The following is a 16,954-nucleotide window of genomic DNA, read 5'->3' on the forward strand; positions in this document are numbered from 1 at the left end:
GAGAGGGACCTAGGATGGGGGGAGGGGGAGGGAATTACCGGAAATTGGAGAATTCGATGTTCATACCACCAGGCTGGAGGCTACCCAGATGGTAGATGAGGTGTTGCTCCTGCAACCTGAGTTTGGCCTCATCATGGCAGTAGAGGAGGCCATGTATGGACATATCTAGATGGGAATGTCACAATAGACAGGACCTCCCGGTTGCCACCCACTTCAACTCTACCTCTCATTCCCATCTAGATATGTCCATACATGGCCTCCTCTACTGCCATGATGAGGCCAAACTCAGGTTGGAGGAGCAACACCTCATCTACCGTCTGGGTAGTCTCCAGCCTGGTGGTATGAACATTGAATTCTCCAATTTCCAGTCATTCCCTCCCTCTCCCCCCATCCTGGGTCCCTCTCTGCCCCTCTCCCCTTTCAGCTCCTTTATCTCTACAGTTCTTTCATGCTTATCCCCTCCTCCCTTTATCCTTCCTCTGATTGGTTCTCCACCTGGCGCCTCTAGCCCTTCCCCCTCCCCTATCTCTATTACTGGGCTTCGGTCCTCTCTTCCCCACCCCATTCCTGATGAAGGGTCTCGGCCCGAAACGTTGGCTACTCTTTTCTCACAGATGCTGCCTGACCTGCTGAGTTCTTCCAGCGTCATGTATGTCATCTGCAGTTGTATTTTTGCGCTTAGGTTTGGGATGTCTTCACATTCTGCTGAAAAACATGCAAAAATGATGCAAGTTGGTGTAACTTGTGTTTTATCATACACATACAATCTGTTCCTTGGATGACTGGTTTTCTGTTGAACCTTGGTCTTCTGTAACCTGCAGGTTGTTTTTTTTGCCTTGAGGTATAGTAGGAGTTTCCAATCCAGACCCATTTTGTTTTGGTGATGAGCAGGGTCTGGCTTCTGGTTGTCTTGGTCTCCTCTGGATCAAGACATGGTAGTAGGCATTAAATGGCTAGACTGCATTGAAAGAAACCACCTGGTTCCTTCCACTGCTCTGTATAATGTTTAGGTTACGGTACCTTAGAACCCTGAAGAACTATGAACCCAAGCCCAAAATTGAAGATGCTCCATCACTAGTGTTGCTGCCCTGAGAGAGTACCATGGGTAGGAAGTGCCAGCTCAAAGAACAAGGAATTGTGTTATTTTCATCAAAAAGAGGTGCATTGCCTTAATGGAGTGAGCTCTGGTGTTAATAATGAGCTTGACTAGCCTCTCAGTGACTGCTCCTAACAAATTTGTGAACATCTCATGTTTCTTCAGCTCATTTTAACATGGAATCAATTTGATAATGTCATCAATACAAGGTTATCAACCTTGCAAGCTACAGATAAGGACAGAGGATTTCTACACAGACCTTGAAAATATGCAAGCAAAATGCAAATTAACCAAAGCCAAGTTAAGAACAGATGAAACACTCTGACATGATGTGACCGGAAAGGCAAGAGGAAGGAAAGCTAATTCCAGGAATCATATTCTGTCCTCTCAACAAAATGCACGGATCACCAAGCTGTCATATCTACACCTTGGCATGCCAGAGGGAGCCCAGCAACAGTCCTACCCCAGTCACCATCATTCACTGTCTGAATTAGGGTGTCTACATCAGAATAATAACTCATCAGGGGTGATTGATAAGTTCATGGCCTAACTTCTACTAACTTCAACCTTACTGCATAATCACTCAAAGAGTTGAACTGCATGTGCATGCAACAAGAGCTGTATAACTCATCTCCTTCTACCTTAGCCCACAAACTTATCAAACACTCATCTGTGGACACTTTCCAGAGGTCCAAGATCCGTATGCGCCATGACCACTGGACTAAGTGTGTAAATGTAGGAGGGGACTATGTTGAAAAATAAATGTGCTAGGTTTCCAAAAATTGACTCCTTCTACCTTAGGCCACAAACATATCAATCACCCCTCGTACATTAAACAGGAGTTCCAAAAACTAACAACTCACAGACGCAAGGCATAAATGGAAGCTCCATCACACATCCTTTCTAAAAGCCTACAGAGCTTTAATACAGAAATACATAAAATAAAGTTCAGAACTTGCTAATGCACATGTAGGACAGATGGACAATTCAAAGAGACACATTTTCAAATAAAGGTCATGAGCAAGGGATGGAGATGGCTAAGAAAACCTCTCTCCTCACTGCCAGCATCAATATCTTTAAGAATTGAAAGATATGTTCTTACTTATCTTAACTGGCAGATGAGGATTTGAAATAGTGCAGTAAACTAGCAAGCAGCAAATTTTACTCAAGTTATTATGTGAATACATCAATTTCAGCAATCCTGACATATTTTTAGTATAGCGTAACTTAAATATTCTGATGATGATGGAAAATTTCTGTTCATCACTTGCCTTCATCTTGTTGACATTGTAAGAAAAGAAAGTGATAATTTGAAAACCAGCCTTTAAATATCGCGATGCTTGCATATACTAGCAAGAGAGGAATGTGAGTGATTTTCATTTGGTGCGGATGTGGAAAGAGTAGAAAGCTACACAGAAGGTTAAAATCACAGAAGTACAAAACCAATTTAGACCTCAACTTTGAACAATCTACATACCTGTACTTCACTTTGATGATGGCACTGAACATATGGTTGCTAAATTTCCTGGTGATACAAAGACAGCTTGAAAAACTGAATTGAGAAGGGGACATAAGGAAATTATACAAGAATGTAGACAGGACAATGGTCCCCAACCACTGGGCCACAAAGCATGTGCTACCGGGCTGCGAGAAAACGATATGATTTGGCGATATGAAACGATATGAGTCAGCTGCACCTTTCCTTATTCCCTGTCACGCCCACTGTTGAAATTGAACGCACATGAGGTCATTATGCACGCGAAGTCATTACCCATGTGAGGTCATCAGTCACCTAAACACAGTCACCTAAACACACCAGGGATCACCGGTTGGCCTTGGGTAACTGGCCGCCTTACCCAGCCGATGAGAAGTGTCGTTGCTACTGGCCTGGAGCGCGGACAGATGGGCGCCACCTCTAAACCTGTTTAGCACACCGACTGTTCGTGTGGAACCCGGTGCTAAAATATTCGCAGACAACCTAATTCGGGCTCAGGGTTTCATAAGTAGCAGAGCAGCTACCTCACTGCGATTTATTGAAAGTCATCCCTCCAGCCAAACTTTTGTCGGCCAATAGATCCTACCTACCTACAAGGGAGGTGGGCACGCGCCCTGTAGCACTCCTTGCTCAGTCCGTCGCTCCCTCCGGACTGCGACCACCGCGGCCTCGATACGAGGACCTCCGGCCCTTACCTTGCCCTCTCAGTGGTGTGTTGCAATGATTTTATATGTTCATACAAGGAAAATATGCACTGTGTGTTTAATATCCAAACGTTACTTAAAATGTTATGATGCTATTGACATATAAGTGAATTATAATTGACTTATCACTATGTTCATGCGAGGAAAATATGCGCTATGTGTTTAATATTAACTTTGTTAGATTAACCCTTTTAGAAACAAAATTGAGTGTATTAGCCATTGATAAGTGACATAGTTGACTTATCACCTATATTCCGGTCGTGATTAACACCCACCCCCCACCCCCCAGTCGGCCGGTCTGCAAGAATATTGTCAATATCAAACCAGTCCGCGGTGCAAAAAAGGTTGGTGACCCCTGAGATAGGATAAACAATTGAGGAAAGATCTGGTAAAAGACTATAAAGTGTGACTGGACAAATTGACCATTTTAGCAGGAAGTAGTAAACAAATATTTTCCAAATGCTGAGAGATCAGGATGTCCTAGTATATGATTCACAAAAGGTGAGTATGTAAGTACAAAAAACAATTGAACACAAAGTAAAATTATTATTGAAGTACATATATATCACTATATACAACATGGAGATGCATTTTCTTGCGGGCAAACTCAATAAATCCATAATAGATCAATGAAAAACCTCACCAATGTGGGTGTTCAACAAGTGTGCAAAAGACAAAAAAATGTGGGAGGGAAGGAAGGAAGGAAATAAGTATTGAGAACAGGAGATGAACAGTCCTTGAAAGTGAGTCCTAAGGCTGTGGAAACATTTTAAGTTTCAAGAGCCTAATGGCTGAAGGGTAATAACTGTTCCTGAACCTGGTGGTGATGGTCCTGAGGCTCCTGTATCTTCTTCTTGATGGCAGCAGCAGAAGGAGAGCATATTCTGGGTGGTGGGGGTCCCTGAAGATAGTGCTGCTTTCCTGCAGCAATATTTTATGCAGACGTGATCAATGGTGGGGAGGGCTTTACCCATGATGGACTGGGCCACATCCACTACTTTTAGTAGGATTTTCCATTTAAGGACATTGGTGTTTCCATAGCAAGTTATGAGGAAGCCAGTTAACATACTCTCCACTACACATTGATAGTTTGTCAAAGTTTTAGATGTCATGCCAAATCTTCACAAACCCCTCAGGAAGTAGAGGCGCTGCCATGCTTTCTTTGTAATTGCACTTGTGTGTTGGACCTAGGACAGGCCCTCCAAAATAATAACACCGAGTTTAAAGTTGCTGACCCTCTCCATCTCTGATGAGGACTGCCTCATGGACCTATGATTTCCTTCTCTTGAAGTCGTCAATAATCAGCTCCTTGGTACTGCTGATATTGAGTAATAGGTTTTTGTTATGGTACCACTCAGCCAGATTTTCAGTTTTCTTCCTATATGCTGATTCATCACGATCTTTGATCCAGACCACAACAGTACTGTCTTCTGTAGAGTAACATTCTGTAGAGTTCTACTCTTATTATTTAAGAAACGATAGAGAAGTATTAAAAACAGCTCAGAAAAGGTCAATTCTACTAATAACTGGAATGAGCTGGTTGCTTATGAGAGAAGGTTGGAGAATCTAGGCTTTTATCCACCGGAGTTTTGGAAGTGAGATGCAACTTGACTAAACCAAAATAGATCCTGAGTGATTTTGACAAATTGAATGTAGAAAGAATGCTCAGTTTTTTTGGGAGAATTCGAAACTAGTGATCACCGTTCAAAAAATGAGTTTCACCCATTTAAGGCAGAGATGTAACAATATTTTTTCTCTCAGAGGATCACAAGTCTATGAAAGTCTTCCTCAAAGGGCAGTGGAAGTGGAAGGGTAGACTCTTCATAAGAAAGTGGAGTGAAAAGTTCCTCTGAGTAATCCAGAGCATAGAGCTAAAGTTAGCTTTAATCAAATTAGCCAAAATCTTAGTGCATAGTGAAACGAGTTTCAGGGGCTAGTGCCTCCTCCTCCTCCTCCTCTTAATTCCTATGTTTGAATGCTTGAAAATGATTCTTTTTTCTAAAAATAAGGAGCAGTAAAGTAGTGACAATGTTCCGAAAATTAAAAAAAAAGACGAATGCTGCATCAGAACTTGCATGTACTGGGAACAAGGAGAGAAAAAAAAACACTCATGCATACAACATTGTTATACTATTCCAAACTCGAAGACTGATTTCTTCTGACTGAGCTAATTAACTGATCATGGATTTCCCATGAACAGTTTATACATAAATAAGTTGCAACTTTAAATTTTAATTTGTAGAAAGCAGATTTCTTCCCTCAGTAGAAAATTGTTGTGGTAATAGTCAGCCAGGTTTTGAAGTAATTATTCTTGTCAATACATTTTTCAGTGCTATTAGGAAGGGAGTTCAGGGATCTAATGACGACGAAGGAATAGGAATATATTTTCAGGTCAGATTGTACTATTTATCGTGATTGACTGGATTTCTTTGCCTGTAAGGGTATACAAAATAAACTCTTGGCTAAACAACTCTTAAAGCATGGATTCCAGGTTTGCTAAATAAACACGTGTTAGGGTTACCAAGAGATGATCTAACTGATGGGTGTAACAGATTTGAGAAACACCATGACCTAGTGCAGCTCCGACATTTTCTCAGTCATTTGTTTTCTGCATATGGCGAATGGCATTAGGGACTGTGCAGGACACTCATGGTCAGCACAAGCTGCTGAGACAAAACCACAAACTGGATTGGTGAAAATGAACTAATCACCCACACAAATTTTCAAAACTTATTTGCTCTAACATGTAATTGGTGTGTTGTCTTGTGGAACATACATCATCTGTGCAGTAAATCACAAGTCATTCAACAAGAAACAAGTTCTCCCAAATCATTTCAAGATTGATATACGATGATTGAGTTCTTTCAGTTACCATCTTTCCCTGAGAATGTGTTTGATCCACCTTTTGCAGCTATATGAAAGGATATTCCCCACATCCATACACATCTGGAAACTATGAGGACTGTACCATTGGGCAGTACAACGCCTGTATGCCACAGCACTATGCTTAGCCCAAGGGATTTACTCTTGGACACTGGCCTCTTGCTGCTAGACTGTAAGGAGGATTTCACCACCAATTCAAAAAAAAAGGCTCATCTCTGCAATGTTTGGATCTCTCCAATTTGCCTACCGCCACAACAGACTAACAGGAGATGCCATTTCCTTGCCTCTTCACTCAATCTCTAATCTCTGGAACATCTGGACAGTCAAGAAGCATAGATCAGGATGCTCATCATTGACTACAGCTTGGCATTCAGCACTATCATCCCCTCAAAATTAATCAATGAGCTCCAAGACCTAGGCCTCAATACCTCTTTTGTGCAATTGGATCCTTGATTGTTTTCCTCACTTGCAGACCCCAGTCAGTTTGGATTGGCAGCAACATCAATTGCCATCAGCACAGGTGCACTACAAGCCTGTGTGCTTAGTCCCCTGCCCTACTCGTTTTATACTAATGACTGTGTGGCTGAGCACAGCTCCAAAACCATATTTAAGAATGTTGACGACACCACTGTCATTGGCTGAATCAAAGTACACTGACTTGCTGCATCATGGCCTGGTATGGAAACACCAGTGCCCTGGAACAGAAAAGCCAATAAAAAGTAGTGGGTATGGCCCAGTCCATCATGCATAAAGCCCTCTCCACCACTGAGCACAACTACAAGGTGCGATGTCTCAGTAAAGCAGCATCAAGAACCCTCCACCATCCATGCCACGCTCTCTTATAAACTGCTGCCATCTGGAGGGAGGCATAGCTGCCTCAGGACACACACCACCAGATTCAAGAACAGTTCTTACCCTTCAACTATCAGGCTCTTGAACAGGGGGCAAACTTCACTCAACTTCACACACCCTATCACAAAACTATTCCTATACCTATGGATGCACTTTAAATCATGTTCTCAATACTTACTGGTATTTATTTATTCATTCATTCATTCATTATTTTTGGTCCCTCTTCTCTTTTTTGTATTTGTCTTTTGTATATTAGTTGTTCATCCTGTGTGCATTTTTCATTGGTTCTATTATGTTTCTATGTATTTACTTTGACTGCCCGCAAGAAAATTAATCTCACAGTTGTATCTGGTGACAACAAAGTATCTTGATAATAAATTTACCTTGAACTTTGTTTTCTTTTTTCAATTCTTTGGTTATGTCTAATAATGTGCTCATAAATTCCAAGTAACTTGTAAATAACATGAAAGATGCAAATATTACTTAATTGAATCAAATCTTGTTTTTCTAATCACTGGGCCAGTTTGGTATAGGACCATTTTCTGCACATGTATGAATGTGAGCACAATAAACAAGTAAGACTTACAACACAGAAAATTGCTGAAAACAAAGTGACATTCGAATGTCCAATTCTGGAAATTCCAACATTCTACATACAAAGTGGGAAGACATAAAGAGAAAAATACCAGACTGAAATCTATTTGAACATCCCAATTCTCAGTGATGGCTGAGCCCTGTAATTGAATGCAGAAGAAACCAGACATATCAGCTGCAATCCAGAACGGGCCAAGTCTTAGCTGCATTTTGCTGTAACAATACTGTCAACTATCCATAAAAGTGGCAAGGGCTGACTTTTGTCGACTAACAAAGAACAAGATCTATCCAGTCCTGCCAATCTTAACTTCTGCACAATCATCACTAAAGTGATGAAAGGTGACATTAAAAGCAACCCTCACTAAGCAATAACCTGCAATGTGCTTAGTTTTGGTTAAGCTGGGATCTTTTCCTTGAGATTTCATTACAACCATAATTCAAAATGGATAAGAAGAAAAATCCGGAGGTTAGTTGGTATGGGTCCCTTTGATATAAAGGCAATATTTCATCAAGCATGACATTGAGTTCCTAGGAAAATAGATGCCAATGGGGGGAACTCTCCTCATGTGAATTCAGCTGATGCATAAACATAACCAGAAACAAGATAAATACAAGTGACTATAGCTGAAGACAACTGGGTAAGGTTCTCTTCGCTGCTCCTCAGTACCTGCCCACAATGGCAAGCAAAAGCATTTAGACTTTTATGTTGAATGTGCTACTCCTACTGCACCTCCATCAAGAGTGCAACCACTCATCTTTGCCACTCAGCATTACCATTGCTGAAGCTCCACTTCTGCATACCACAAGCTAGGACTGTATCTAGACCAGCCATATTAGTGGCCACTTACTGACCTGATGCTTTTCAGGTATCACCAAGATGAGCAAAATGCCTGAATAAAAATCTAAATCTCAAACTCTATTTGGTGTGAACCTTCTTTGATACATTTTCTGAAGTGAAAATGAGTGACTAAAATAAAAACTATAATCTGAAGAGGCACAAGACAGTAGGAAGAAACATAGATGTTCGCAACCAAGATGGACACAACTGAGAGACTTTCACGGCACACTAAATGCTTCTTGCAATTTAAATACACTACTTCTCAAAAATCATTTGTTGAAGAGTTTTATGCATCAGCTAAATTTGTATCTTAATGTAGGCCTTAAAGGGTTAATTTCTGAAGATAACTATTAGTATAAATTATACAAATTATGTTTAAAGGATTTATTAGTTACTTAATTGAAGACCATATTGATTTCCCTTTTACAGGGATGGGGAATCCAAAACCAGAATTATCTTAAAATTACGAGTACATTTAGGACTGAAATTAGGGAGAACTTTTACCACTCTCGGGAGGAAGACTCTTCCTCTACCAAAACAGCGTCAGACCCATCTCAGCTAAAGATTCTGGTCAATAAACATACCAAACATACAGAATAAAGGTAATCTAATAATGTATAGAGAATCAGCACTATCCACTGCATAACACAGTCAATGAATGTCATCTAATGAACTCTTGTGCAACAGATTGATCAGGTGTCCTTGTGTTGTTCATGTAGCTGACAAGGGCAACTTTGACGGTTAATCCCCTTAATTATACGTATGTTAAATAGTGCTTAGATTAAGTCGCATGAAATATTTTAGGGAAAACAATGCTGAGTCAAAATCAACTGGAATAAATCTCAATTTGTTATTCCTATCCAAATGCTTACTAGCTTGTTATATACATCAGCATTTCCTGTCACTACTTCCGATTAATAGGTAATAGGCATCTCCCAGTATTGCTTTCACACACATACAGTTTTAATAAGTCAATGAAAGAAAACATCAGGGGGAAAGTAAAAGTTACATGTGGCAAATTTTGTGCATCAGTCCAAAATGATTGCGAATCCATCAGATCACACCACCTTTGATGAATAAAGATCAATGCCAAGTGTAACATATGTGTTTTCTCATTCTATCTATACTAACCCCATTAAATGAAGGACACAGTTTTATTTTCATGTTCCCCTTACCTTTATCCTGCTCAGAGACAACCTTTTCCAGTGCATAATCCCAGTCAAATATGTAGCGATAATAGCACAGCTGGGTGTACAGGGCCTTATCAGGATACTGGAGGGGGAAGGGTGGAGAGAGAAAATGATGGATTAATATGACTACTGCAATTTCAAATTCCAAGATCACTTTATAAAACCCTTGTTTACAATACTAGAACATTACTTATAACTAAATGGTGTGAAAATTTCCAGTTCCAATTTACTTTCCTATGCTTCCATTAGCCCAGCCATCATACTTTTTAACTAATATTTAACCACACAACTAGGTTTAGATTGGGTTCTGCGACTAAAAGGAATGTGTTCTCAGCAAACTGCTCTTTTCACATCATCTGACAAATATGATAATCTGTACTATTTGTCAAAAATGTGATTACTTATTCATCTAAAAACCCAAGGATAGTGATTCAGTTATTTGTTTAGTTTCAGATTCAGCAGTAATTGACGGTACACATCTCCCTGACTGCACACATGCAGCTGGTTGAATAGAACAGTGAAATTGCCTCCTTCATAATAGTTTGTTTTGATAATGCATTGTGTGTCGAGATGATGAGAAACAGTTGCTGTCAATTTGATTAGCCATTATATTTTTATGTTAATTGCCATTATTGGGTCCATTCTGTTTAGTGTCACCATAGAAGCCATACAATGTTAGCATAAATAACAAATTTGAGTAAATTAGGAAGATATATTTTTGCCAATTCATTTTAATTGCCCCTCAGTCCTTCCGTTGGTTAACGCAGCTGTTGACCCATAATAAGCGCTAGGTCAATATAACTGCTTGTCAATTCAGAAATGCAAAGTGCTTTGTGGCTGGTAATGGATATACAACTGCTCTTGCCAGCCAGCTGTAGCAGCCATTGACAATCTATATTGACAGTGATGCCAGAAATGGCAGCTACTTGCAGTGCCCCTAATAAGAAAAAAATTAGCCAATGCCTATCCAATCTCTTATATTGTAAAATAATGCCTCAGTTATGAAGCATTTTTTTATAAATCCTTTTAAATGTGTTTTATATGCATGGTATGCAAGGCACATTAAAACTCAACATATGCACTTTCCTGTCAAAACGGTCATTTTCAATTAATGCATGTGGCCTTGCCTTTTTTTTACACCCGGCCTGTGCCATATTTTCCACTGCTGAAGTCTTTGGTCATAGTTGAAAAGGAAATCTGCAGGTTTGATCACTGTAACCAGATACAGTATGATAGATTTTGTTTACCTTTGTGATCTTTAATTTCCATAAAGCATTTCCATCTTAAAACCCCGCAGCAAATAACTTGCAGACTTAATGATGTAAACAGCTATCTCTGTGTAACTATCCCAAGTGTTAGCAAAGCAATTAAAGAAACAGGCCAGGTCAATTAGAAAACATTAACTCAACAGCATAAACAATTCACATTTTTCACCCTCAATGCCAGAAGTTCTTCACCAATAAACAGTTCTGCTTATATATTCCTGGGTCAAATAATTAATCCAACTCTACATAGCATATCATTCTATCAGTTCAAACAGGGACAAATAGAATTCTTTGACATACTTTGTCCATTTAATCTGGATTATTCTTTGAAACACAGAAAAATTGGAGGGCTGATTTTTCACCCTGAAGAGGAACTAAATTCAATCAAATAAAGCAAGCCACTTTGAGGAAAACATACCAGCAGAAATAAATGGTGTCAATTATCTTTTGGTTGCTTAGAGATGACTTAACGAGTTCCTGAGAACGGGCCATTAGCTAACATTTGCTTTTGCTATTAAAGCTGGATACCATTTTTACCTCTCTCCATCTCCTGCAGTTTAGCACCTGTCTTTGTTTGGAAGTGACATCTATTTCTCTTTTCACCAGGAATTCAGCACATTTTTAGGCTTGAGTGAGTAAGGAGCAAACCAGCTGTGAAATTGTTTCTTAAGAGACTCTCCTCTTCATAACATTTGCGCAGACCTTAATAAAGGAAATGACCTGTTGCCCTCCCCTGGCCAGTCAATTGCACATATGAAATATGTTTCAGTAACACCATTTTTTTTGGTTATTGAAACAATTGATGATCTAGTTCTAAAAGGCAGTATGATTACATCAAAATTACTTTCAAGACCTGTGTATTTACAATAGATAGTCATTTTCAGCATGCCCTCAAATCCCATTTTGAGTGAATAGCTTGAATAAAGCCTACACTTTCTGCAGCTGCAGTTAAAAAAATCCAATCAGTCCTCCTGAAGCTAAAAATGTTCTTATTTTAGTTACTGTTAATGGGCTTAAATAAAGAAGGGAGGCTATCTGCATCTCAGGGTTGCATGATGAGTCAATATCTGCAGAAAATATGTAAATCTTTACAAGGCAAACACAGTTGGAAACAAAGACATTTAGCTGATGCAGTATTTGATGTCTCCACTTTTTTGTGCGCATAATTTCTTCCCATTGAAAGCTATAATTGCCTGCCATTTGACGATATTCATGCTCAATTTTTGAAATTAATTTCAACTGGGAAAATGTAGAAATGTCATCTCCATTGAAAGGGATTTGATTTCAATTATCCTTGCTCAAAGGACTGTGATTTCCAAATACACTTAAGCAAAATTATGACAAGAATTTTTGTTCCAGAAATTTACTGTTTAAAGACCGATTAGGCGATAAATGGACTCGCTTTGAATTGAAGTGAATGCACCAGTTTCCATCTGAAAGGCACTCAATTATCTTTGATTGCTCCTGTTACAATATATCAAATAGAGATACCTGCTATTGCTGTAATTTGTGTGAAAATTAACATGCTGCAATTTCCATAGGAAAAAAAGGAAGCCCTAATGGGCCTTTAAACGTACGTCAATAAAAGGCAAAGAGAAAAAAAATTAATTTACTGAAAATATTACGAAATGCACCTGTACATAACTCTGACCAATTACAACACAATCAAGCAGGGGTAACATTACTCTCTCATTTAATCTGGACACAATAATAGTCAATCTTTTGCCTCATGATAAAAGTGGGTCGGTAACAATTTTTCATCAATAAAGCTGTTCATCTCGATTTGAGTCAGGACAAGGGACTGGGTGAGGAAGTTAATGTTTTATTCAGCGTGTAGTTTAAGATGCCACTTCAGTGAAACACATTAACCACTACTAATAATTGGAAGTACCCCAAGTGGTGGCACTTTCCTTTAGCAGATGAAGTAAAAGGGGCAAATGATAAACCTGTAAATATCTTCACCTTCCTCAGCCCTATGGAAAGGCAATAAGGATACTCAAATGGCACACATACCTTGGACAAAGGGTTTTACGAATGGGGATGGGAAGTGAGAGAGGTGTAATGGGGGGGAGAGAGAGAGGGGAGAAGAAGGGAAGGGGAATGTGGAGAAGAGATGGGAGGAAGATAGGGTAGGAATGGTCCGAGAGAAGTGAGGTGGTTGTCAGGAGGAGTTTTCAGTCACAGGATGGGTGTCGGTTGGTGGGAGAAATCAGGAGGGAGATGTTAGCGGCAGTTCTGAAGGGAGGGAGATGGGACAGGAGGGGATAGGGATGGGAGAGGGAAAGAGGTAGGGGGAGAAAGGAGAGGGGAGAGAGTAGGGAAGGGGAGAGGAAGAGAGGAGGGAAGGGAGCAAGGGGAGAGGGGAGGGAAGGAGGAGAGGAGAGGGAAGGAGGAGAAGGGGCGGGAGAAGGTGAAAGTGGAGGGGGAGAGTGAAGGTGTGGAGAGGAGGGAGGTTAGGGGAGTGGTGGGAGGGGAAGGTGAAGGAGTGAAGAGGAGACAGACAGACAGACATACTTTACTGATCCTGAGGGAAATTGGGTTTCGTTAGAGTCGCACCAACCAAGAATAGTGTAGAAACATAGCAATATAAAACCATAAATAATTAAATAATAAGTAAATTATGTCAAGTGGAAATAAGTCCAAGACCAGCCTATTGGCTCAGGGTGTCTGACACTCCGAGGGAGGAGTTGCAAAGTTTGATGGCCACTGGCAGGAATGACTTCTTATGACGCTCAGTGTTGCATCTCGGTGGAATGAGTCTCTGGCTGAACGTACTCCTGTGCCTAACCAGTACATTATGGAGTGGATGGGAGACATTGTCCAAGATGGCATGCAACTTGGACAGCATCCTCTTTTCAGACACCACTGTCAGAGAGTCCAGTTCCACCCCCACAACATCACTGGCCTTATGAATGAGTTTGTTGATTCTGTTGGTGTCTGCTACCCTCAGCCTGCTGCCCCTGCACACAACAGCAAACATGATAGAACTGGCCACCACAGACTCGTAGAACATCCTCAGCATCATCTGGCAGATGTTAAAGGACCTCAGTCTCCTCAGGTTGATGAGGTGAAGAGGAGGGAATGGGGTACAGGGTGTAAGTGGGAGAGAGAGGGCACAAGTTATAATGTAGGGCAAGAGGGTTCAATAAAGGAGAAAAGAGGGGACAAGAGAGTCACACAGAATGACATAACATCATTTGCCGTACATACTTGCTCATCTTTTATGCCTCTGAATAAAAGGTAAACTTACTGGGACAATAAGAACCTAGATATATAAACACAACCCAAGGGAAAACCACATATTGCAGTTCCAATTTGACACAGCAAATCCAATTTAACTGAACAAATATAACAGAAGTTATATTGGTGGCAAGACAGAATGTGGCAACATACCACAAAAAAGAAAATTATGTAAGAAATGCCGTTCATAATGTTCTCTACATTCCACAGACTATCCTTATGTCATGCCAGCATATCAATTGTGGGAGTGGTACTAAAGTGATTAATCCAGCTCTGCTAGAATGCATATCTTTCTTAGCAGTCAAATGAGAAATGATAGAAGTATGATAGCTTCAGTGTACTAAGAGCTTAAAATACACTGTGCAGTTCCACAGCTTTTGGAACCATTTGCAGGTGGTCCAGAGAAGGAATAGGAGTATCAGTATTTGGTATTATGTCTTTTAAAATGGGGAAAGCAGAGACCACCAAAATACCAAAAAACTGCGTGCTCTATGGTCTTCCTGCTTAGTGCCCCTTTGATGCAATCAACCTCAATAATGAGTGGAGTTTATTTCCTCTGAATTTTATTTAGTTGGATGCTTTTTTGAATGTCCAAGCAATAAAGTAAGAATACGAGCAACAAGGCTTGATAAAAACAAAAAGCACCAAGATTGGTTATCAGACAGTTTTGCTCAATATGTTCAGTGCAACATTTCACAGAGGGAAAGGGAGCCATAGGCAACACTTTGAGAGTTATGCTGTACTGGGGTGACAATCATGCACTCGTGGGTTTCATCTTTTGCATCAACCTGCGCGATTGAGAGAAACATCAGAATGCAACCCCCAACTTGTGGAGATAGTCAGACCTTTAAGAAAATATTCTCAACTGTTCAATGCTTTTTCAAATTTAATCTCTTAATTCTGATATGAAAGCAAACTGTTTTTGCAGCTTCTCCAATACCTTTGCACCTCTTTAGTAACAGAGACCAGAAGTCTCTTACAATGCTCAAAATATGTAGCGAGCAAGTTTCCACACAGATTTAACTTCACTTGTCTAGAAATGAATTTCAAAATGCTAACTTCCTTTAGAAAAGAAGCCAATCAAGGCATGAAATATGAAGAACTTTAGAAGAAATGTTCTGAAGGTTCTTTCTATGAGGGCAAAAGATTGGGCAGATGATAAAAGCGTATATGATGCAAAAGACATCAAGGCAAGAAGCAGACCAATGGGATCAAACTGAAAACCTTAAGGGGTGGGAAGGCCCTGGGATTCAGGCAACAGGAATTGGGAAGGGATGGGATCTATGTGCTGTCAATATGCAAGGAGACTCTTTATGAAACCAGCAAACATTAGAAGTGATAAATGTTTCAACAAACATTTTGTGTATAAAGGGGTAGCCATTTTAATTAGCGGCTCAGTGGGAACACTCAACCTAAAGACCTGCTGTAAAGGACAATTTTCACCCTCTTCCATCTTGGACACAAAGCAAGCTACACAGAAATATATTGTACAGGGGCAGGTATAAATCAATATAACACTCATTGATAGTAAACCACTGTATTTCTTCACCGAAGGTCACAGAAATATTGGACCCATGAATACAATTTTTACCATGAATGTGCAATCCCTTTGAACCTCCATCCTGCATCTTCTTCCTACAGAGGCTTAACCCCTTTCCTTTCCCTGCACCAACACTTACTTGCTTGGCTGAAAATGTACTTGCATTGAACAATTTCTCCAATTCTACTTACTTCCTCCAGATCACAGGTGTAGTAATAGGCATTAGCTATGCCTACCGTTTGTGTGATACGGGGCTGTCTTTTGTTTCAGTCCTACTTCTTCAGAACATCGATGACTGCCTTGGTGCTGCCATGCTTTAACTTCACATAGCCAACTGCTGACACTTCCTTTCCTTTTCTGGATCTCTCAGCCTCCATTTCAGGAGATAAATTGGCTAACAACATCTTTTACAAGTTTACCGATCCCCAGAGCTATCTCGACTACTCTTTGTCTCACCTTGCCTCCTGTAAGGACTTGATTCTATTCTCCCAGTCTCCCTGTCTCCACTGTATTTGCTTTGATAATGAGACTTCCTCTGAAATGTCTTCTTCCTGAACCACGGATACCTTCCTACCACTGACAAGAAAGCTCTTATTGCATCTCATCCATCTCTCAAGTCTATCCCATTTCCTCAGGGGATTAAACAAGGACAGAGCTCTCGTAGTCTTCACCTTCTACCCCACCACCTTCCACTTTCAACATGCCATTCTCCATCACTCCCACCATCCTCAAAAGTATTTCACAAACAAATATAACTTATACTCTCCTCCCCTTCAGCATTTTACAGGGACTACTACCTTCATGGCTCCCTGGGCCACTCACTACTCCCACCAACCACCCACATTTTTGTGCCACTTCCCCATGCATCTGCAGATGATACCAAACAGATGATCTAAAACACAGAACAGCTCCGAAACCTGGGCCTCAGTATTTCCCTTTGCAACTGGATCCCTGACTTCTAAATTGGTATACCACAGTTGATGTGGATCAGAAATAACACCTCCTTCTCAGTGACAATCAACACTGGTGCATTTTAAGGATATATGCTTGGCCCACTACTCTACACCTGTGACCGTGGGGCAAGGCACAGATCAAATGCCATCTGTAAATCTGCTGATGACGCACGTATTGTTGGCAGAATTTCAGATGACAATGAGGCGGTGTACAGGAGTGAGACAGGTCAACTGGCTGAGTGCTGTTACAACAACAACCTTGCACTCAACCTCTGTAAGACCAAGGAATTGATTGTGGACTTTG

At 40.5% G+C, this 16,954-nt stretch overlaps 1 protein-coding gene across 2 annotated transcripts in view; it reads right to left on the reverse strand.

The window, feature by feature from the left end:
* The window catches only part of pola1 (polymerase (DNA directed), alpha 1), a 291,471-nt gene that overhangs the window by 45,272 nt on the left and 229,245 nt on the right, over window positions 1–16,954 (reverse strand). For both annotated transcript variants that reach the window (XM_059966177.1, XM_059966176.1), the window contains exon 36: window positions 9,638–9,734. In XM_059966177.1, coding sequence (XP_059822160.1) covers window positions 9,638–9,734 — 97 coding nt within the window. The remainder of the gene's footprint in view (window positions 1–9,637; window positions 9,735–16,954) is intronic.

The sequence above is a fragment of the Hypanus sabinus genome, chromosome 4 (genome assembly GCF_030144855.1).
Source record: "Hypanus sabinus isolate sHypSab1 chromosome 4, sHypSab1.hap1, whole genome shotgun sequence".
NCBI lineage: Eukaryota > Metazoa > Chordata > Chondrichthyes > Myliobatiformes > Dasyatidae > Hypanus > Hypanus sabinus.